Source organism: Cyclopterus lumpus, chromosome 23 (genome assembly GCF_009769545.1).
Source record: "Cyclopterus lumpus isolate fCycLum1 chromosome 23, fCycLum1.pri, whole genome shotgun sequence".
In the NCBI taxonomy this organism is placed as follows: Eukaryota; Metazoa; Chordata; class Actinopteri; order Perciformes; family Cyclopteridae; genus Cyclopterus; species Cyclopterus lumpus.
Genome location: NC_046988.1, coordinates 11945242 through 11968176, shown reverse-complemented (window position 1 = coordinate 11968176; position 22935 = coordinate 11945242). Strand labels below are relative to the sequence as shown.

Genomic DNA, 22935 nt, shown 5'->3' with positions numbered 1-22935 from the left:
TCAGCAGGAGTAGGTTCTCACCGTGGAGGTGTCCAGCCGCTGCACTGCAGAGGGTCCGACTGTACGTGGAGAGAAGCCAAAGACACCTTTTGTAAGTCCGAATACGAACGCTCGTCCTCATCAGACTGAGAAGGAAACATTCCTCCACTGTGTCAACACCTTAAAACACACGATTCGACGTCCTCAACGGTACGAGTGAGGTCAACAAGCAAAGCGCCGCCCTCGAGGGGGAGAGAGCGCCACGTACTCAAAGGAAGTCTCCGCTTTGAGCGCATTGAGGACGTCACAGACCGGGGGGAGAGGGGGGGCCACAGAGAGTAGAGACGGAGGATCACAGGAAGACCGTTTGGGTGTCACCGGGGAACACCTTGTTAGAGGAGAACGCTGGTCGATGGTTTCCATTCGTGTATCGCAACTCGGGGGTGGCGTCGTGTGTGTGTGAAGACGCGGTTGCCGATGCACCTCGCTCTGCATCCCTTTTTAAAACGATCACTTCCAGTTCATTACAACTCGGTTAAACTAAAGCTGAGCTCGTAACTTTACAACTACGTCCATTCAATTGCTGAGACCTGGGGTAGAAGTATAAATATGTATGTATGTATGTATGTATGTATGAAGGGGCACAAATACATGGACAGCCAGTACTATTTAAGACCTGTGTAGGAAGAGGGTTGATGAATAGTTTACTATGATTGTGTTCCCAGATCTGGACAATTACTTTTGAGCACATTTGTCATCGGGACAAATGGAAACGATGGCCAAAATGACCCAAAAGCAAGAACCAAGTTGTAATAACCCGGAATGATCCTTTTTAATGAAAGCCCATTTCAGCCAGTGTTCTCGTTTAACAGCAGAGGGAGGAGGAATGACTCAAACTGCCAGTTTGAGTTATTGGACACACAGTTTAAACCTATGTAAACCTCCTGATTCAGGCCCACTTACATAGCACCGCTTAAATAACTGTAACGCCCTCGCTTTTACAACCAGGGTGACTAAACACAACTATTTTTTTAAATTTATTTTTTTGCCGTTGGATATCAGAGACTCGAGAGAGAGGCGAGGGACCACAAAGAAAAAAAGGGGGAGATAACAGCCGGACAGTGGTTGGCAGAGACCATGTGACGAGGAGGGAGTATATGTATAATAATAATAAGACACGCAGGGCCAACAAGCCCAGAACCCTCACAGGGGGACATAGCTGACCTTGAAACCAATCCAAATACATGTCGTCAGGACTGTCGTCCAGCGCCTCATAGAGGACTGCAGAGCAGCCGTCACAGAGTCGGAGAGAACAAGAGACATGGTCACAACACAGACGGCCGCGCTCAGGTGTGCCGCTTTGATCCGCCCGTGCAGCGGGTGGATTTAACCTTTTTAAACTACCAAACGGATGACTTGAGGTGCAGAGACACGGGGGACTTACCCTCGGGTGGCAATCTTCTGGAGTGACCGGACGTGGTGGTGAGACGGAATCCGGCGGGGAGCGTCTCCGCCGACCCGGGCATCATACTTATACCGTGAACGTCTCGCGGTGGGAACTGCCTCCTCCACGATGGACCCCGGAAGTCTTTGTCGTCACACTGATGGATAGATGAATAAATATCAGGCACTTTTACAGCCCAAAACTGTAAAAATTTAAATATACATTGAATAATAAAAGCTCATCAATCATGCAGGAAAGCACTTCTCGTCGATTGTCTGGTGACACTTTGGCTTTGATTGTTGCATTGTTTACTCTTTCTATTTTCCCATCGGGAAGAGATGCATCGTAATCACACAATCTCTCATCGTGGGACAATTAAATGGACAGTTTGTGTTTTCAGTGCATCGACGATGGGGGCAGTTTTGATTTACCCTTAAGAACCAGAATTAAAAGATCTTGGATATGAATAGGGTTGGTAGACTGATCATCTTTGTTTGTCACGACAATGAATATGGCGACATTCATAACCGCTGAGCTCACCTCGTCCAGCCTCCTGTCGGTGCCCAGCGCCAGCATGTTATTGTACTCTCGCTCCAGAATCTGACGTGCCTGAAGAAGACAACCAACAAAGACACATTGTGGTTTTCACAAAGCCGGCTATTTTTAGCAGAATGGCTGCTGACGCATTACGTTATGTGCGCCGTATCTATTTTCACCTTTTTTTTTTTTTTTTTAAATAGATGAGCAGAGAAAATTCACAGGGCAACCTGCCAGAGTGACAGTTGGCAAATCGGCATGTTCTGATTTAGGTGGGACCAGCTTTCTGAAGGCCGATGCCAACACGCCTCTACTTTTGGTGACATAAATGGTGACGGGTGATATTTATTCCCATATTCAGCACCTTTTTTAAAATGTTGGCTTAACTTTGCCATATAAAAACATGAAAATCAAAGATCTTCTGATCGAAAAAAAGAACGACCCGCTCGACCTCCGAGAGACAGCCGCCCCCCGATGAGACGGTTCTATAACCAGTGTGGAAACGATTTTAGACCAGACATTGCTGAAGGAACCGTAGTTTGAATCCCAAACGGTACCTGAGTGTTTTGGTTGGGGATCTGGAGGAGCAGCGCCAGACTGCTGTAGTCAAAGTTGTCGTCCAGGGCCACCAGAGCTCCGTGTACACCGCTCTCGAACAGGATGTTGGCGTAGTCCCTCAGGCCGATGCTCTGCACCCAGCGGATGACCCGCTCGTTACTCCACACTAGAACGTCTACACACACACACACACACACACACACACACACACACACACACACACACACACACACAGAAATCTCACCTTGAAGCTGTATCTCTTATTCATTTGTAGCATCTTGCTTTGGTTTGTTAAGCTGTTTTATTGTAATTTTTGCTGCACTTGCCTCTCATTTCGTGCTGACTATGCTCCCTGCGCCTCTCCAGCTCCTTCCTGTCATAGTTGAGCTTCTTCAGACCCATGATCCCGTACTGTAAACTTGTTCTGGGGTTAGAAAATCACACGTATACATCGAGTCATGTGGCAGAAACGTACAGAAACCGATGATGAAAATCGACATGTTTTACATATAATCTATGAAATGTACGACGGATTCTCTTTTGCTGGTCGACGGACGGCGCAGGTGAGTGGGAGTCCGGTACCTGTGGAAGCTGTCCACCATTTTGAGGTGCACCCTCAGGTCCTTCTTGGTGAGGTGGTCCAGCATGCGCGCGTCCACCAGGCACTCCATGAAGTAGCTGCGGTACTGAGGTAGTCCGAGACTGGGCAGCCACTCGTTCCCTATCCACTCGTGGTTCATGTCGCCGTAAGCTAGGGTCTGATAGAGAAGTTCATCGTTTGTTAAGAAGCTCACAGAAGGAACCTTAAGATTGAACCTGTAAGAAACGACCACAACGGCAGGGTTTCCCTTACCTGTGCCCAGCTGCCCTCCTCAGAGTCGGACTTCTGATTGAAACAAGGAAAAGGGAAAAACAATTCTTTCAATATTTAGACAATTAGAGCGGTGCCTATTATACATGAGTATTAAGAAAATATATCTGTTTTCTTTTGTTACCCAAAGTTGAGAGAGCTTCTTTTTGCTAACCGTTTTCACAAACCTTGACTCCAAAAAATTATGTAAAAATGTACATGATTTTATTTAGTTATGGGGCGAAGGTACTGATGGAGTTATCCAGTTATTTATTCTACTAGGTAAGATGCAATGATCACAATGTATTACCTTCATTCCATGGTACATAATGACAATTAAAATCTACGACACAACCACAGATACTTGGAAATAGTCTCACACTGAAGTCGAGGTTCAAATCCCTCTGAGGCACATCAGATCTCTAGAGTTCTTGTGGATGCAAATGCTGCATTTTAGCATCCAGCTTGAAGCTAAATGCTGTTAAACAACCTTTTAGAGATCTGGTGTGACGGATATAAACAGTATCTTTCACAGAGTCATCGTCAGCGACAAAAGGCTTCCGGCCAGTACGGGTCAGTAAAGGGGTTAAATGACGCACGCCTTCGCCATCGGCCCACAACCAGGTCTCTCGTCATTCAACCCCCCCACACGACTGACAGAGAAAGGAAAAGGGCGACGGCGAAGGACACAAAGGGACTGACCGTTTTGGAAGGGGCTGCCATGGTCTCCATCTCCTCATGGGTCACCCATACATTGCCTGACGGCTACAGGGGGGGGGGGGGGGGGCAGAGCCCAAGAGACAAGTGCAGCAGCAGGGTTGGTAGTAGAGGTCCGGTGGGAGGGGCAAGCAGTGTTAAAGAAGAAGAGCAGCACCACTGTAAGCCAATAGTGTTATAGCATCACAGTCAGATCATGAGCTGGCCCCCGAACCCGCCAGGGGTCAAGGGGGCAATACGAAGAGGACAAAAACACAACACGGTACAGCACAACACATCCCGGTTCAGGCATACAGCAGATGTACAAATAACAGACAGCTGCCATGCACGACGAGGACGACCAAATACATTAGTACCATTGACGCCAACAGAGACACAAAGACCACATTACTCATCCCCCTCCGTCTGTATTCTATTAATAAAGCGGCGGTTCACTCAAATGACAGAAAGGACACGTCTCTCAGGTGTCAATGAGTAGTCAGTGGGGACTATTTCTATTGGGTAGAAAGTAGTTCCAATCAAAACAGTTGACGGTGCGTCGTATTTTAAATGTGGCCGAGGCAGGAATCACACTAGTAAAACATGTTTTGAGGGGGGGGGGGGGGGGGGGGGGGGGGGGGGGGGGGGGGGGGGGGGGGGGGGGGGGGTTTGTGCAAATCGACCCTTTATTCTGGCACATGGCGGCTAACGATGGGGGCCCTTCTTCAACCACATGTTTGACGGTTTGCAATAGCGACACATTTGTTTCCACCTCCCTCAGTTTTCTGCTCGACGCGCGCGCGCCAAAGCCCACGTTCACAAGGCCAATTAACCCCCTCTGGTAAATATGGGTGGCTTTAAATGCAACAACTGAGAGGTAGAGGGCCCTTCACAGCTTGGGGGTGGGGGGTAATGAATGTTTTATGAGGTTTGGAAGTGGAGCTAAGTGGTCGATGAGAGGGGTGAGGTAAAGGGGGAACAGCTCCGGTGGTGTTTTACGACGGGGGAGAACGGAGAGAGCTCACGGGTTACGACTACTGCATGCGCCTCACAGTGTCTCACGTCGGCATGACGTGTACGGTCTGCGTCGTTCGTGCACGTGTACCTTCAGCATGAAAGCACATCAGTGCACGTGCTGCGCAGTGCGAACCGTCGCTGTCATTAAGGAGCCAGCGCGGTCCTTGGATGCCGCGCACAAATCACCATGACAACAGGGATGCTGTGAAAGCGACCGTCGTGTGGAATAACCCGGAGAGGGATGTTCCACAAAACGGGGGCCATCACCGACTCCCACGGCAATATTAACGTACTTATCACGGAGGACTGTCTGATTTTTAAATGTGTTTTGGGCGTGTTGTGTGCCTCATGTCTGGAGGCAGACGGGACAATCATGGGTACACACATTTGACAGAGCTGATCATGGAGGCGGACATTATTTTTACACAAGTAAATAAAGAGGAGTGTGAGTTCTCTTGCTTTCAATTGGGAAAAAAAAGACTAGAAACAGCTAGTCCCACCCATCAAACCGCAACTTGTAAGTCTTTTGTTTTATTTGCTGACTTTTTGTGGTGGTATTTAGATTTTTTTTTTTACATAGCCAGGCTTAATTTCGATATTATTATTGTTTTCCTGGCTTTTCCATCTACTCACACTCACTTCTTCCTCTCGATTAGCTCAACAAATGCTCGTACGACTGAACTTCCAGCCTGCGGCCGCGTTCCCGTGCACGTCGGTCCAACTCACGGTTCTGGAGGTGGGCGGTGCCGAGGGGCTCGTGAGGGAGACCATCTCCTGGATGGCCAGGCGGAGTTTGAGGCGGTGCAGAGGGTTACTGATGCCGATCTCCCTCTGGATCTCGGTGTCGGAGAGGGCCGACATGATGGCTCCGCTCTTCACGTTGGCGCGGCACGCCGCCACGTACCAGGCCGGCATTCCCAACCACAGCTTTACCAGGAGAGGAGAGGAGAGGAGAGGAGAGGAGAGGAAAGGAGAGGAGAGGAGAGGAGAGGAGGAGAGGAGAGGAGAGGAGACAAGTGAGCATGGGATGTTGAGTTTGGCTGGATTGAAAGTATTAGTCTTTTCTCCAAATACTTGTTGGTCCATCCTAAACACCGTGGACATGATTTGGTTTATTTGATTATATATATTCATGAAACAATTCTATTTTATTGCACTAAAACATAAAGGAAGTACTTTTTTGCATCACAGGATTTGTAATCTTGCAAAGAATACAATGCGTAACCGTAGCACAAAATGCTGCCTGTTCAATAACTATCAATAACAGGAACATTGAGGTCTGGTGGAGCCATGAATTAGCTGTTGGCTGTAGGTCATCCACTGAACACTAGGGGGCAGTAGAGTTTCCACAGTTTGCCTTTTTCTACTCTGTATTCCAACATGTTCAGTTACTGTTATAAGTCAAGGGCAACTGATTCACTACAACAATACAAAAGTTCATCAATGTTTTTGTTACTAATATAAACAAACTTTGTTGAAATCACAGGAAGTCAACAATCAAGTCAACAGGAAGCTTCTGAGCAGGAGAAGAAAAGCTCTTCAGTCTTTACATGCACCCTCATTACCTTGCAGGTACATTTATTTGCAATGAAAATCACCCACATAAAAAAACAAAAAGGTCTTCTTACCTCCAGCCAGGCTACCACCGTTGGGCCGTCCCACTGGGCGAAAGGTAAACCCTTTCTCCTGGCCTCCTCCAACAGCTCGTGTCTGAGGGCGGGGACAGAGGAGACCGGGTATGAACACATGTACTCGCACATTATAACAACAAACACACATTTCCTGACTCCGATGCAAGCCGTATAAGCTCTCTCACATGCTCACTCCTGCACACTGCTTTTCACAAATCCCTGCAGTCAGAGTGTCATGTCTGTGTGTGAACAGGAGTGTGTGTGTGTGTGTGTGTGTGTGTGTGTGTGTGTGTGTGTATAAATGCATGAGGGGAGAGCACTCAAACATATTTTATCTCCGAGGGTTGTAACGGGCCGCGTTTTATCATTCATCTCTGAGCTGTCGGAGAGCGGCACAGACAAGCTATGCTCAAACACGCACACACACACACACACACACACACACACAAATCCCTAATCCCGACGTTAACCTTCTCCTCATCACACCTCCAGAATGTATAATCTTAAATTCACACGTGAGTATAAACTAGGACCCGCCCTGTGTGCCCACATGTTTTAACCCGGCAGTTTCTTTTTTATTTTTTTTTTACAATTCTTAACCAAATTAGCCAAGGAACAAATTAAATATATATATTCGTTAGGTCGGGATATTAGCGCCACCACATACATTTTTATAAATATCTGCTTGAAATAACACATTTAGAGGATTGCACCTCCTTGGCGCAGGTATCGTACAGGGCTGGTCAATATATTGATAATGAGACATGAGAAGTGTTTGATTTTCTCCATGTAGCCCAGCATGTGCTCTCTGAGTGCAAACACAACACACTGAGGCACAATTCCCGACTGATCCCAGTTCAGCCGCTACCAATGTATCCTGCAGAGAGAGCTTGTTCCCACACTGATACTTTTGTGGATGCAGTTTTTGAATCATGCAGCAGGGTGTATTTTAAAAACAAGTAGCATTTCATCACAGTGTCTGGGCTGCGCTCCATGTTCATATTTTCATGTTGTTGTTTAGCAGGTGTTAACGTGGAACCGAAGAGGGCCGAGTGGTATTTAGTTTGGCCTCAGTCGCCGGAGCCTTATCGACAAAAGAGCAGCGAACAGACGCTGCAGGTCTATTCGGAGCGTCTGCACTGAGCACAGAGTCGTCTGCTCTGAGCACAGAGTCGTCTGCACTGAGCACAGAGTGTCTGCACTGAGCACAGAGTGTCTGCACTGAGCACAGAGTGTCTGCACTGAGCACAGAGTGTCTGCACTGAGCACAGAGTGTCTGCACTGAGCACAGAGTCGTCTGCACTGAGCACAAAGTCGTCTGCTCTGAGCACAAAGTCGTCTGCTCTGAGCACAGAGTGTCTGCACTGAGCACAGAGTCGTCTGCACTGAGCACAGAGTCGTCTGCACTGAGCACAAAGTCGTCTGCTCTGAGCACAGAGTGTCTGCACTGAGCACAGAGTCGTCTGCTCTGAGCACAGAGTCATCTGCACTGAGCACAGAGCGTCTGAGCCGAATCCTCTAGACACGGAAGAACTCACAAACAGCCTAAAAATGCCCGACGCCCTTAGGGTTTGGGGGTTTGGGGGTTTGGGGTTGGGACCAAGGCACACACTCGTACACACACACACACACACACGGCAGAAACAATGCAGTTCATTATTCTATTCGGTGAAGACATTTCATGACAACAACAACAACAACAACAACTCTGAATCAACAACGCTTTTGTGTTGTCAAAAAGAACTTGACAAGTGGAAAAGAGTTTTGCTCATCAATAAACACGGGAGACATGATGCACTCGGAGCGTTGAAGGCCTCAGTACAGTGAAAGGGTACTTCTTAAACACAGCATACAGGTGACGATGGGGAGGGGGGGGAGGGGAGGTGTTTGTCCAAACGCAACCAGGTACAATCACTGTCTCATCTATCCCAGCACATGACAGCTATTTATGTTCAGGTCGGGTCTAATGCATGGAGAAATACAGCCACTGAACATAGCTGGGGAAAAGGGAAGTAAGGAAACAGTTATGACAAATCATACAAACAAAAAGAACATTTCCCATAACCAGATATTACAGCTGGTTATTTCACACAAATAGATCGAGACACACGTGTAAGGAGAGGAAGACATTCCCGGTTTTGAAAAATCGGGCCCCCAGTTTTAGCGGCGACACATTCTCTGTCCGGCCCGGGGATGCAGCTGCCATAGAACTGTAAAAAGGAGGGGAAGAAGAAACGTCTTCAGATGGTAAATGAAAAAAAAAAAAAAGGAAAGAAAGAAAGAAAAAGCGCAATGGCGTCGTCAACAGCCAACGAGGGGTAGAGAAGACACACAGCGATAGATGAGAGACGTCAGCGTTGGCACTGGTCTTTTTTTTTCTTTTCGGGAGAGGACTCGCGGGCGGACAGACGGGAGAGATGGATGGCAGACGGGGCAAAAATGGCTGAGACAGTGGTCATATCCAGGAGGTCAGTTATACATCCTCGCAACTTACCCGCTTTGTTAGAGTCAGAGGATGATGAGAGGGAGAGGAAGGGTAAGAGAGGAGAGGATCAGAGAGCAAAGAAGAGAGAGCGACGGGGAGACAAAAGTACACAAATGTTAATGACTTAAAATCGGCAGTTAACGATACGGCTCTAAACAAAAAACAACAAAACACACACACACACACACACACACCTCCATGGCCTCGCATTCAGATGCTCGGTTACATTCAGAGACCTTGTCTGTTACCTCTAGAGGAAAAACAACGGAGGAACTGGAAGAACTGCACAGCGACGATGAGAACCGCGGCGGCAATGATCGATCAAGATGCTGAAAATGGAAATATAGTGCAGGCAGCTCAGAATGGCATGCGAGTGTGGAGGAGGCGCCAAGATGCAAGGTGGCGGGTGGGTGGATGGGCTTGGGGTGTGTGGCCTTAGTCCCGGACACCGCTATGAAGAAGTCAGTGCGGTGGAGGAAAAACAACACATTTGTCAACGGACAACAAAACGACACTCTCTATCGACGACATGGGAGGCAAAGTTATTGGTCATGACAACTCGATGTCCACTTCGAGCAAATGACATTCATCATTTGGCGCTGGGGCATGGCAAATGCACGCACACACACACACACACACACACACACACATACATTCTGTAGAAAGATTTGATTTGCGAGGGGGGGGGGGGGGGGGGGGGGGGTTGCCCTCTTTTCCTGTAGGGCAGAGCAAACCTGACCGCGAGTGTAATCTATGGGTGGTGTGTTGGGGGAAAAATCCATCTATAGCTTCCAAAATTGACAAAGCATCTTTGTGAGATTAATTGGAGGGTTTTCAGCCCGGATCAATAGTCTGACTTTGGCCCTGCGTCTGAATACAGTGAGGCCGATCTCTGCGCCCGCATGCTGATCCAGCGTCTGCTTTCGATCGACCCCGCCCTCACTGTGGGATGTTGCGCTGGTGCATAAAGAGCAGCCCGGAGGTAAAAGCCTGTCTGCGGGTCAAAGGTCAGATTGGACTACATACTGTAATGAGCGGTGAAAGGTCTAAAAACATGAAGCGAGAAGACTTCCATAACCATCGCTTCTCTTTAGAATGACCTAGCAAGGCCATTAGCACACGCAGGCTGCGTATAGGAAGTACACCACTAAGGTACTATTTGGACATCTGCTTTTAGTGAATAGTGATGGTTTCTTTTGGACAAAGCTTACTTCTTTTTCAACCTGCGGTCCTTCTCGGCCTGAGTCCCCAGCTTGCCCAAACCCCAAGTCCTGGCCCGCCATGTCTGGGTCCATTATGGTCGCTGAGAGAAGAGGAATGAGTGAATACATTATAAGTTTTATACTGTATGATATGAATAGATACATACTAAAAACTGTTGTTAGGGCTGTGTTTGCCTCTGATTAACATATGATGAATAGTAGAATATAATAATAATAATAATAATAATAATAATATGTATTTGTGTAGTCCATTTCATACAAGCCCTATGCAGATCAAAGTGCTGTTCATTAAAAAAATAAATAAATAGTAGTAGGAAAAAAAGCATGCATTGTGCATTTAAAATTGTAAAAATGTAAAATCAATATATGCGACGTGGAGGTGAGTTTGACAGTCTTACAAAAGGTGATAAATATAGAATTGTAGTAACGTATTGTGCTGGAAAACAAAATTGTATTTTAAGTGATTTTTATTATACAAAAACAAATCTGTCGTATGCTTAAATTGCTGAGCCGCTCTGCGTATACGAGACCATTACAATATTTCTTTTAAATTAAAAAAAATTTGATATAATTTACCCAATGATTGTTCACAGATATGATGCATTAAGGTTGCAGGAGCATCTGTTTTCTGTCAAAGTATGCATAAACATGGTCTTAAATGTTATTACTACGAGTATTAGTAGCAGTAACACCATCCTGAGTTGCACATGTGTCAGTCGTGTTAGCTCAAAGAGACATTTCCCCCAATGTGAGATGTTATCTCTCAAACTAAGTATGAATTGAGATATCGTCATCTGGCATCAGTATTGTTGAAATACATGTCTCCAGTGCCCACCTTGTGGATCTAACATGACGTGTCTGTGTGCCATATGTGCCATCCTGCCCTTCTCCTTCTTGCCAAAAAAGCCGTCCGATGGAGGATTTGATGCCCTTTCTTCTTGGGATGCTTGCAGAGCGAGTCCTCTGGCTGCTGGCTACACTACTCAGTGCGCTGGCCTCCCGCCTCCAGAGACGACACGATCCTGAGGGACGCAAACGTGCACAGAAAACACGAGTGAAGCTTCCAGGTGCATTGCAGTTTCATTTAGATTATTTCTCCAAAAAGTTTTTTTTTTAATTTTCTTTAGCAGCAAAATGTGGTTAAATAATGAGAATCGGGCTGTTCCTAGAAGCGGGCCCACTTGTACATACTTGTTCATCAATGTATATTTCCCACCTCACTTCTTTTTTTTCTCTGTGCATTATCCTCAAAGTATTTGCTGCTTTCCCCCCCGACTGCACTTTTTAAGCTCATTCACTCCACGCCATCTACTGAAGAGCCGAACTAATATAGCTGCTACTGCCGGTACCCAGATTATCTCCAGCGTGCTGGAGACATTATGCACGGCAAAAAATTGGAAGCTTCCAAATAAACCGTCTCATTTTGGTCCAAGAGCACACACAGACAGCGCTAAGATAACTACACCGCCAGGAAACCCAGTACGTCAAGCTCACATCTTACAAGGAGTGATATCATTTGGCATCCAATATAGAGAGGCAAATTATTATTATTTTTTTAAAACTCCTCTAATCGGATGCAGTCCAAACATTCGACAACACAGAAACGACTCCACCGACGAGGTCGCATGCGTCTTTTTGAGAGATGTTTGCACAGCCGACACCTACCCTCGTGCGTCATTGTGCGAGGAGGCGGGCAGTGTGTGTGTCATTCGGACGGTGCGTGGCGTTGTCGGGGGCGACGTCTCACACTTGATGGTGGCCTTGTCCTCGTGGCCGTCCTCGTCCACCGCCGCGATCTGAGGGTGACGAGGGCGCAGGAGAAAAGGGACGTTAGACGTGACCCTCGGACGTATCCATAGCAACCGTATCATGGCATGACACTGTGTGTGTACCTTCTCCTGTGTTTCCTCAGATCACTGGGCTGTTGGGCAGGGAAAATACAACAAAATAACATTAATTGTCAATATCAGCAGGGACAACACACATTTCCATTCTGGTGATAAATTAAAGACTATTGGCTCATTCATATTATCATCAGACACCATTCGATGCTCATGAGCCTTTGGCCCAATATCAGATCATCAATTCACAGATCAATACAGAGGAAGGATTGGTCATTTGACCGATCAATAAAATCATATATTTCTATTTCTATTTCATCAGAGTCAAAACAAATCTCCTTGATGTGCACATCTGGAGTGCTTCAGGCTCCAGTCAGCGTGGAAGAGTTTTTTTTAGAGGAACTGAGCTGTAAAACATATTACTGTCTATTCTTGGAGGAACTGCAAGCCATCGGGTTTGACTTCTGGTTTGCCCGACGACAGCTGACAGAGCAAAGAGAGTTTCCGTCACCGCTTTCTCTGCACGCAATGCAGCGAGCCTTAAAACATTCATGCGCTCTCGAGCTATACGGCTTAACGTGAGTTCCTCGGGGGCGGAACAGTTGGCTCACATTTTAGGTCCTGTGCTCCCTTAGTTCTTTATACATAAACGGTGTTTACCGTTGACCTACCGTCAACCATCCCATGCCGTGCATAAGCTGCTGTGGACATTCGACCGCAGCGTGAGAAATATTCTACATGCAATTCATTTCTTTACTTACTTATAAAAGTGTCACATGCTCTAAAAATAAGTCTTAAACTCCTGAAACTAGAGAACTCGAGACTTTTACTAAAACCCAAATCAATGCTGCCGTGTGGTGCGAGGGACATTAAATCCCTTATGACCTAAAAGACATTCTGGTCGTCAATCACAGCCCCAAAGACTAAAATCAGAGACAGACGGTCGTTTTTGCAATTCGGCAAAAGAGCTGCTGCTCTTGTAATGACACGTTCATCAGTCATCGGAGTGACAGCTCAGACGTCACTTGATATCACAGATTTTTATCAATTTCGTCTTGCATGAGACGTTTTGTGTTCTGGGGTTGAAGACCCAGGTCAGGCTCAGGTTTTGACTCTTCGGTGAACTCGAATGAAGATCAGCCGAGGTCAAAAACAGTTAGTGTGTGAATAGTTTTTATTAACAATCCATTGAACGCTTGTTTTTAGTAAGTAAGTAAGTAAGTAAGTAAAATGTATTTGTACAGCGCCTTTCGCAGACCAGGGTCACAAGGCGCTTCATAATTACAATAAAACAATACACAGATTAAGAAGTACATACACATTTAACTTAAAAAAAAATCAAAGTTCTCCATACTCTTACTCTTCTTTGTGTCAATAACCGGAAATGTGCTCTCGATTTAAACCAGTGTGTTTTCATTTGCATTCCCCATTGAGCACCCCACTATCTTTTTATACAACGATGGTATACACTAATTGGGCTGATGGGGGTTGTCAAACTAGTTATTTTCTAACTACTATTTGTGACCTAAGTGGACAAGCACAATGAATTTAAAGATTACAAAAACACAAAATGTCTACTTGTCTATACTTTCCAGTCTTAAAATAATAAAACATACCTCATAACTCTACATTTTAGAGACAAATGTAAATATCTATTTTGAAGTAAACGCTAGCTGCTTCTCTAACAGTTACAGAGCGGGTCATTCTGTCGATGTGACCTCCTGCACTCACACTTCCAGGGAGAGTTGGAGAGGTGGTCTCCGTGCAGTTAGGCAACTTACCAGCGTCATGACCCCCATGCGCTCCATATCGCGGGCCGGGCTTCGGGGATCAAGTTTGGGGGTGGAGGTTCGCCTGGGCGGGGAAGGAGGAGGCCAAGGAGGAGGCGGTGGCTTGAGGCGGTGATGGAGGCTCCGTGGTGGTGCATTCGAGCCAGGTTGAGGCCCTCGAGGCTGACACTGGCAACCCGGTTCTCAATCTCCTCCGCCCGCAGCTCCGTCGACTCCTTCTCCTCCTGGATCAGCCTTGGGAGAGGCGAAGGGAGGACACGAGGGGAAAAGTCAGCAGGAAGTAACGTATGTGTCATTAATGTTTTGCAATAAGGAGCTTATACACAGCGACGTATCAGGAATCATTTACAGCTTGACTGAAAGTTGTGGACTCTTTATATCAGCATTTGGTCTAATCTTTGGAGGTGGATTTCAGGAGATGTGTCTAATAAATCCTATTAAATACCTACAGTGTAAGGCAAACTAATTAAAGGCCAAAGTGAGAAGATAAAAAGATTTAAAGTCAGATCATGAATTGTGCCCATACTCCGGGTTTAACTTTGTAATTAGCCGAGAGCTTGACTCTTTGCATTCATGATCTCTATCTGCCATCTGATTTTAATGAACTCTTCCTGAAAGAAATGTGACACTGTGTCTATTGACAGGGATGTAATTTAGCAAAGACCAAAAGCCACATTAAGAACTCTTGAAATTAAGAACTAAGTGGAGTTGAGCCCGGGGTTATGAATACTTATCAGCACAAGATAATTACAGCATTAACAAGCAAGAGGCAGATCACATTTCCTGCAACACTTAATGCATACGAGAAAAGTGTTTGGCTCATAGACAGGAAGAGCGACCTGAAGACGCGCTGAAAGAACAACGGATACGGCAGTCTGAGCTTGACAGATTATTGCACGACATTTCAGTCAGATGTATTTAGCCATATCGTAGGATATGTAGAGGAAATTATGAGTGGCTTGAACATTTTGATAAAAAAGGGCAGATGGGTGGAGGAGGTTTTGAAAAGCTTCTCTGCGATCTGTTTTCTGCTTCTTACCGAGAGGAATACAAACTCAATTGGGTGTAAATGTAATATTGGGTGGAATTTCCCTTAACACGTCACGGTTTGGGTACATTCCTAAAAACTGATGGAGGACTATCTGTTGGAAACGGGGCAGGATATCACCCATAAATCAGAACAGTTTCAAGTAGGGGGAGCAAATAAATCTGGGAATCTGGCCCTTTTAATAATAATAATGACTACTGCAGTCCGTGTCAGCTACCGAATCTCCTTATTGATCGCATCCAGCTGCTCCTGCAGCATCATGGCCAGAGTTTGTGCATCGGAGTGGCCGCCGGGCGAGAGCATGTCCATGGAGCTAAACAACGTCTCCCTGTCGTCGTCGTCGATGTCGGACATCTCCGTGTCGCTCTCGAAGTGGTGGCCTCCCAGAACCCCGAGTTGCTGCGAGCGCCATTCGTGCTCCCCGAGCGACTTAGCCTGCACGCCAAGACGGGGACACAATATGAAGAGCAGATTATATAAATTCATATTTAATGCATTTAAAAAACTTTCGCGGGAAATAGAGTTTTTATTTTATTTTATTTTTTACAGATAATCACAGTAATTACTTATATTTGGAGGTGACTACATGTAAATGCAATCAAACTTTACTAACTAAATGCCTTTTTAATCTTTAATGCCTTCTTAGTTGTAGAGAGCACACATCATTATCCTCTAAAATAATCTCTTTCCCCTAATTATGCCTGGACATAACAAGCATGGTGAGTTTATTGTCTCCGTTAAACCTTTAATTAAATAAGAAAATGGACACCATCTACCATTGGAACCTTGTAGTTGTTGTACATTATACTGATATTAATTTAATCCTGGTAGAGGTTAGTCTACTCTTCCCCTCCTGGCACATAATACAAGCTATATGCTACTTTAGAGAGAGATGAGACGGGCTGATCAAATTATTAAAACCAATCTTTACTCTCCTCGTGATATGTTTCTACTACTCACAAGATATATAAAGCCTACACTAGCCCTGATGCGTTTTGGAAGAAATTGCACAAATGAGATGATCACACCATCACAAGTCTTAACTTGCCTTTATCTGTCCCCGTGTTTGCTCTTAATACCATGATTCAGTTTAAAGTGCCTTAATACATATCAAACATAATGCAGGTTTGAGGATTCTCGAGGCAATAAAAACACTAGATGTTAATCTGATTTTAGCCTCTTCACTAAAGGTTAATTATATTGGCATATTGGATACTTGTAGCATTTAATACTACATTATAGCCTCGGGGAGATTTCTACAGGGCGTGCCAATTTCTAACTGGCTGTTTAGAAATAGCCGTCCTGAACGTAGAAACAGAAGCATTTGACTGTTAAGACAAACAGATCTAAGGCAGACAAATAAATACTGTGGCTCACCTTGGTTTCACGCAGACCCATTCGACCTCTCCTTGTTCGGCGGATGACCTTGGCTGAACGATAGTGGTCTGACTGGGTTTCAGCCAGAGATCCCAACGAGAATCGTAACTCAGTTGACGAGTCCAGATGAGACCTGAAAAAACAACTTTTAATGAGTAATGTTACACCTCAAAAAGTGCCTCCACTAAAATATCTTCTGGGTCACTTTTATTGAGACTACTTTGCCTGAGCTATAAAGGAGATTACAAATATGGAGTTTAATCAGTCTCTTCATAAAAACATTTTCAATGCACAAGCAAGTAGTAGTTATTATTGTTTTTGTTTTTTTAAAACAATCCCTACATATAAAAAAATTAATACATCACAAATGTATTGCTGATGCAGACAAAAATATCTCAATTGTTTTTGCAATTTTCATCAAAAACATATTTGGATGTTCCATTTCTGTACTTACAAATTCATTTAACATGTTTTGCTTGCTATGTTATCAATGTCGCATTTAACACTTGTGTAAGCTCACAAGTTAGCTATATAATGCTAACAGACAATCTAGGATCATTAGCTAGCTAGCCATATTATGATTGTAACACAACACAACCTTTGGTCATTAACTGACACATTTAAATACAGTTGCTAGCAGTAGTATTTGGCAAGCTAAGTAACTAAATCCATTAGCCATCTCATATAACTTCAGTCTGTTATATATTAGATTTTTATGTGTCCTCATATTCTTTATTGTTATACTTCCATTTTCTAAAGCTCTCATAATCTTTGGCCTGCAGTAGACTCATGATTATAAAAAAAAGGAATTGAGTTCAGTTTCCCATAATAACTGAAGGTCAGACGGCTGACTTGTCTGGGAGAGGCAGAGATAAGTTGGTAACAAGAGGCACCTGCATTCCAACTAGATACATGTCCAGAAATACAACACACACAATTGTTTGAATTTGATATTCTTTTGAGATCAGACAGAAAGTCAAGGCCTGGGAGGATGCGGTTGTCCTCCCTCATGCCAGCTAGGTCCAATTAGTTTGCGGATTCTGAATGGAGTCAGATGACGTTATGCGAGTGAAACTTATGGTATCCTTGTATAAAAAAAGACAGTTTTTCCTGTGTTTAGGGTCAGAGTTCCACTTCAACCTGCGAGTTGAACGGACCTCTCACCTGCTCTTGCAATTGCAGCGTCGATACTTTGCCTGTGACCAGAAGAATAAATCATCTTGAAATTAGAAGTTGTTTGACCGTTATTAGATACACCACCGGGCTACCAATCCTTGTATACGCTTTTAAGTCAGTAAAGTACATTATCGCAACAGCTGGCTAAGTTAGCTAGCATTGTATATACAGCGATGCTTCACTGCCAAGTGGTTATGGTGAGCACTATAATCTCGCAAGCTAGCTAGCTGTCGATTTAGCTACATGGTTTGCGAGCAGCTTATCTTATTGTATTAAAACAAGTAAGCTATTTGCAAGTGAGTTAACTTACTAGTGAGGTTACGTTGTTTAACATTACTCAGATCACATTATGGCTAAAGTATGGCTAAAGATCCTAGGTTTTCTATTTAGTATTATTATAGAGCAAACTTATTAGCTAACGTTGGGGTTAAATGCCACATTGCTAACGTAATAACTCAATCCTATTTAATCAAGTGCGCCATAACAGTTACTTATATGTAGTGGTAATAGTGGCAGAAGACAGATGCTCACATTAAATCTGAGATAATTACACATCTACGGTCACGTGATTGGCTGAAACGGACGGAGACATTTGATTGGCTACAATTAATTTCCTGTTCAACAGTATTTATATGAATGTATCAACATCCAAAATGTTTTTGATGGAAATTGCAAATACTTTTAAATACATATTATGTATTATAACAATAAGTTTGTGTTTGCATTAAAAAAAAAACATTTGAGAACCTTGTTTTTTATATGTAGATTTGTTTTGCATTGCATACTTTGTGTGTGCATTGGACATATTCATGTGGACAGGCACAAGTATATCAGGAAATACCTTTGTGAATCCTTCTGTGTGCATTCATTATTGACTCCATATTGAAAATATGAGACACAACAAAAATGATATGGTAATGTGGACAGTTATGCAGGTAGTAAACCAATCAAATCTTGTGTTTGGGTACCTGAAGCGTACCCAATAGTCACAATGATGTGGTGTTAAGTGTACTTCTTGAAGGACCAGTGTTCATTAGGCATGCCTCTATGGCTGCAAATTGTTTGTCTATGGAGGAGATTAAGGCTGCTATAGTCAACACGTCATAACTGTAACATTAGAACTTCATGCAGCATAAAAAGGAAGCCAGAAATGAATCCACGAATAGATATGGAGAGTCCAGCGATACTAGTTTATCTAACAATAGTGCAGAGCAAATTGTTTCATCGTTGAAGGTAAAAATACCAGGACTGGAGAGAGTATATCTGCTTCCCAGCATTTTATGTGCATCCTGTTACATAAACAAACTTCGGTTAGTTGAGTTATACTTTTTGACTGTAGTTATGTAAAGAATCTAGAAAACGTAAGGCATCCATGTCTTCTTTTTCTAAAGTCTTGTGCTCGACTGGGATAGTTTGAGTCCGAGTCCAAATATGGACGAATGTTTGGACTCAGACCCGTCTTTGTTTCGTGCAGTTACTGAATTGTCTGTGTGCTCCCGAACTCCAGTGAATTTAAATCTAATTATGCATAATGGATTGCAGATTGTCCCGTGGCAGTAAATATGTGCAGCAGATGCTAATCCACCTGATTAATTAATTAACTACAGCTACATTTCAGCTGGCAAAATCATCGATTGCCGGCTTGAAATGAGTAGACCGTTTTTTTTGTCAATCAAGGACCTATTGTTTCAAAGATAAAATAAATAAATAATAATAATACAAAAAAAGTGTATAGAGTTGTATATATGACTCTATACACTTTTTTATCATTGTAAACTGTATACGTGCCATGCAATAACAAAACGTTGGGCGGTGGCCAGGCTCAGCAAACAGCCAATTTCATAAGTTTAAAGTTCTGTGGAGAGTTTCAGTGTCCGGTGGTCTAAAGTCATATATGGCTTTAGTGTTAAAATATTACAGGCCAGCAAAAAACATGTATAAGTCAAACCTTAATAAACCCCCCACCCACACAAACACCCAAACACACACACACACAGCCATCGTACCGTGACAAGGTGGGGTCTGTGAGGGAGCCTGCCCTCAATCTGAATTGGTCCAGCTCTGATCTCAGTTTGTCGATCTCCTCTGCCAGATGTGTCTGGACGAAACAATTTCACAAGATGTCATTCTATACTGCGTGTGAAATTCATCCCATTATCTTTCCCCATTCGGCTAGCTTGTGATTATTCAACTGCAGAGTTTTATAAAAAAAAAAATATATATATATTGCCCAAAACTAACCTCCTTATTCCTCTATTTAAAATGTAAAAATGTAGGAGATTAAAGAAAAAGACGTGGTCATCATTCATTGATCTCTGCGACCTACCTTTTCATGGATTGAATCTTCGTACTGTTTTCTGTAACCTTCAGAGTCTTGGATTAACACATTCTGCAAAGAGAAGGGGAAAAGAAGGTCAGAGGCAAGAAGATCCGCCTCCTCTTGACATTCATAGGACGGAACTGATATCGACAGCCAGCTTCCACCTTCTCCTCTAGAGCCGCCATTCTCTCCTTCAGGTGGAGCTGAAGACGCTCGTTGGACTCTGTGAGGAGTATGTCCACCGTGTCCGAGAGGAGCTTGTTGTGCTCCTCGTTCATCTTTTTCTCCTCTGTCGAGCCTGGAGGGATTAAAGTACACAATTGAAGAGTAAATTCAAGTTATTTCTCCAAACTCATAAAATGGGCCATAACCCTTTTTGACCCGAGAGCCGAGCGATGTTTACTTGTGACCCCCTTATAAAATAATCACTTTTGTATATGTCTACCAGTCGTGGCAATTACAAGATATATGATTTTTTGTTCAGTTTCGACTGAACATTCTTTTTTAAAAGGCCAGAAATACCCAAGTAATTTGCAATAAAAAAAACATAGTAAAGTCTGAAAAATTAACATAATTCATAATAAAATGTGTTATTTTGGCTCTCACATTCGGTTAATAATGTGTGATCCTAGCTTGCTGCTTTAAAGTGATGGTACTAAGGAAGCAAGGAATGCCTGGTGGGGTGGATTTTGCAATTAGGTGTGTTGTTGGTATTTTCTGTTGTTTTAGCAAATTGTGTAATGAAATCCTCCAATAAATAATGACGTCCAACGTTTTCCAAATCAAGGTTAAAATCAGGTTAACATCCTGCTAGATGTGCATATTTAGCCGGAAAAAAACCTACTTCCTGAGGTATCAATTATATATCATCCACTTTTCTCTTCTACTTGAAGATGCTAATGCGACCTCTCATAAGCCGTACATCATTGCATCATTTGTGAGCGTTCTACAAACCATTCCATCACCGTAGTGTGTGAAACATTGATTTGGTCCAGTGTCAGTGCTGATAACTCAGACAATGCGTCATCCGTCGCCTCATGCTGTCATGCTCATGCAGGAGTGGCCGCCTGGCTAGCGTGGCCTGGCACGGCGCCTCTCTGCGGTGACTCACCCGGAGCAGCTCCTGGTTCTTCTCCTCCAGCTGGCATTCCAAGTGCCTCATTCGCTCCTCAATGCTCCGTGACGCTTCCTCCGCCTACGGATGGATCACAGCACAGACAGCAGAGAGAAAGAAGGGCCGCGATGATCGGCGTGCTTGACAGCCTGACGGGCAACAAAGAAAAAGCAGTGGCGACGACACAAGCCAAAGCCTCTATCCCAAAATCAAAGATGGATGTCTATTGCCTTCAAGCGTAACAGGAGAGAGAGAGAGAGAGAGAGAGAGAGAGAGAGAGAGAGAGAGAGCTGGTGGAAACGGAACAGAGGAGTGACAAGGAGAGGGATGGAGAACGACGCCACCAAAGGACAGAATGAAAGCGGAAGAGAGCGCTCCTCCAGCGCTGCGAGTATGAGCTCCAGCCAGAAGTGCCATGCAGCTGTCCCATGTGGTAGAACAGCCAGAGCAGAATCCCAGTAAACACGCTCGCCACAAAAAAACACTCAGAAGATAAATGAATGAAATCTGCTCTCTACAAGAATTGGCAGCAGCTGTGATGGCCTGTGGGGACTACCCTTCCTAAGAATGGAGTTCATGTCTTGCGAGTTTAGCTTCCATAACAAAGTGATAATCATCGGGGGAGGAAGAGGAGCTGGAGTCAGACTACGTGGCCGAGGGAGAGGAGAGGGACATGTTGAAACGTCATGACAGGACACCACGGGCACACTTACACACAGGTATAGAAACAAATATAGAGACGAGGGCATCTGTAGGAATGTGTCAACAGTGCGTGCATTGATGTGTGTGTGTGTGCGTGTGTTCCTACCTTGGTGAGGGCTGCTATCCTCTGCGCCAGTTCAGCCTCTACCTCCGGCAGCGTCTCCGCTTTCCTCATGGTCTGCTGGAGCTTCTGCTCTGCAAGCTCCAGCCTTTCCTGTAGCTGCCTGTTCTTCTCCTCCATCTGTGCACCCAAACACCAAGGACAGGTAGTCATTCAGAAGAGGCACTTTCAACTTGTTCTGAAACAGTCACAATTTAATACGTTTTTGTAAAGGGAATCTGGTCCTGGGAAACATTTTTGGATCTTGTCCACGGGGACCGTCCAAAAACAACACAAAATCCTCGTAGCCAAATCAAACTGGATAAGATCAAAAAACTGAGAGGCCTCCGTCTAAAATAATGATAACAAAAACTCAGGAGAAGTCACCTGTTCTGGCCTATAATGATATATAAAAGACTGCCTGTGAATGTGAATCATGTTGATGTCAACAGAGCATCATCACATGGTGGAAAATAGAAGGGACAGATATCTTTAGGAGGAAGTCTGGCTATTAAGGGCTTTGGCAGCAACGCCTCAACCCTCTTCTTCAAAATAGCACCACAACAGAGTCGGAATAGCAGCTCTGCACTCGCTAACAGTGACGGTGGACACTTTCACACAGCAGATACTGGTAATTGCCCTGATTAGGCATTCAGATACATTCTAAATATGGAAATCAAACACAGCGTTCAGTGACGTTGACTTGTATTTCCCCATTTGCCTGTCTGTCCCTGCCTTCCTCGGGGGTCTGGGGGCTGTCTTGGCAGCCTTTGCCATCAGCGACAGATGCTCTCCTCCCCAAAGCATCGGGCCTGGCAGCTCAATAAGCAATAATTAGACTGCAGAGGGCCAGGGCTGCGTTGCTTTGTGTGTGTCAGTGATATTTTCTGTCTTTACTCGTATCACCCGACACCACTGGTTTCTGAGATGGACACTGGGGAAGCGTGACAGTGTGTTTTGTTTGCAACACCCCTCCATAGGTCCCCCTTCCATCCAATCCACCCATTCTTCTGCCTTTTTTCTTCTCATTCCTTCGGTAGCGATGGC

The 22935-nt window shown here is 44.5% G+C and overlaps 1 protein-coding gene across 1 annotated transcript in view; it reads right to left on the bottom strand.

Annotated features, from left to right (window-relative positions):
* The window catches only part of ppfia2 (PTPRF interacting protein alpha 2), a 118210-nt gene continuing 95275 nt past the window's right edge, over positions 1-22935 (bottom strand). The window contains 24 exon segments of the mRNA XM_034526840.1: positions 1-59; positions 1424-1580; positions 1964-2032; positions 2518-2693; positions 2845-2942; positions 3101-3321; positions 3372-3401; positions 4071-4133; positions 5808-6008; positions 6710-6791; positions 10409-10468; positions 11404-11442; positions 12086-12216; positions 12300-12341; positions 14043-14126; positions 14128-14154; positions 14156-14285; positions 15317-15534; positions 16477-16609; positions 19659-19750; positions 19979-20041; positions 20137-20250; positions 21066-21167; positions 21895-22029. Coding sequence (XP_034382731.1) covers positions 1-59; positions 1424-1580; positions 1964-2032; positions 2518-2693; positions 2845-2942; positions 3101-3321; positions 3372-3401; positions 4071-4133; positions 5808-6008; positions 6710-6791; positions 10409-10468; positions 11404-11442; positions 12086-12216; positions 12300-12341; positions 14043-14126; positions 14128-14154; positions 14156-14285; positions 15317-15534; positions 16477-16609; positions 19659-19750; positions 19979-20041; positions 20137-20250; positions 21066-21167; positions 21895-22029 — 2526 coding nt within the window.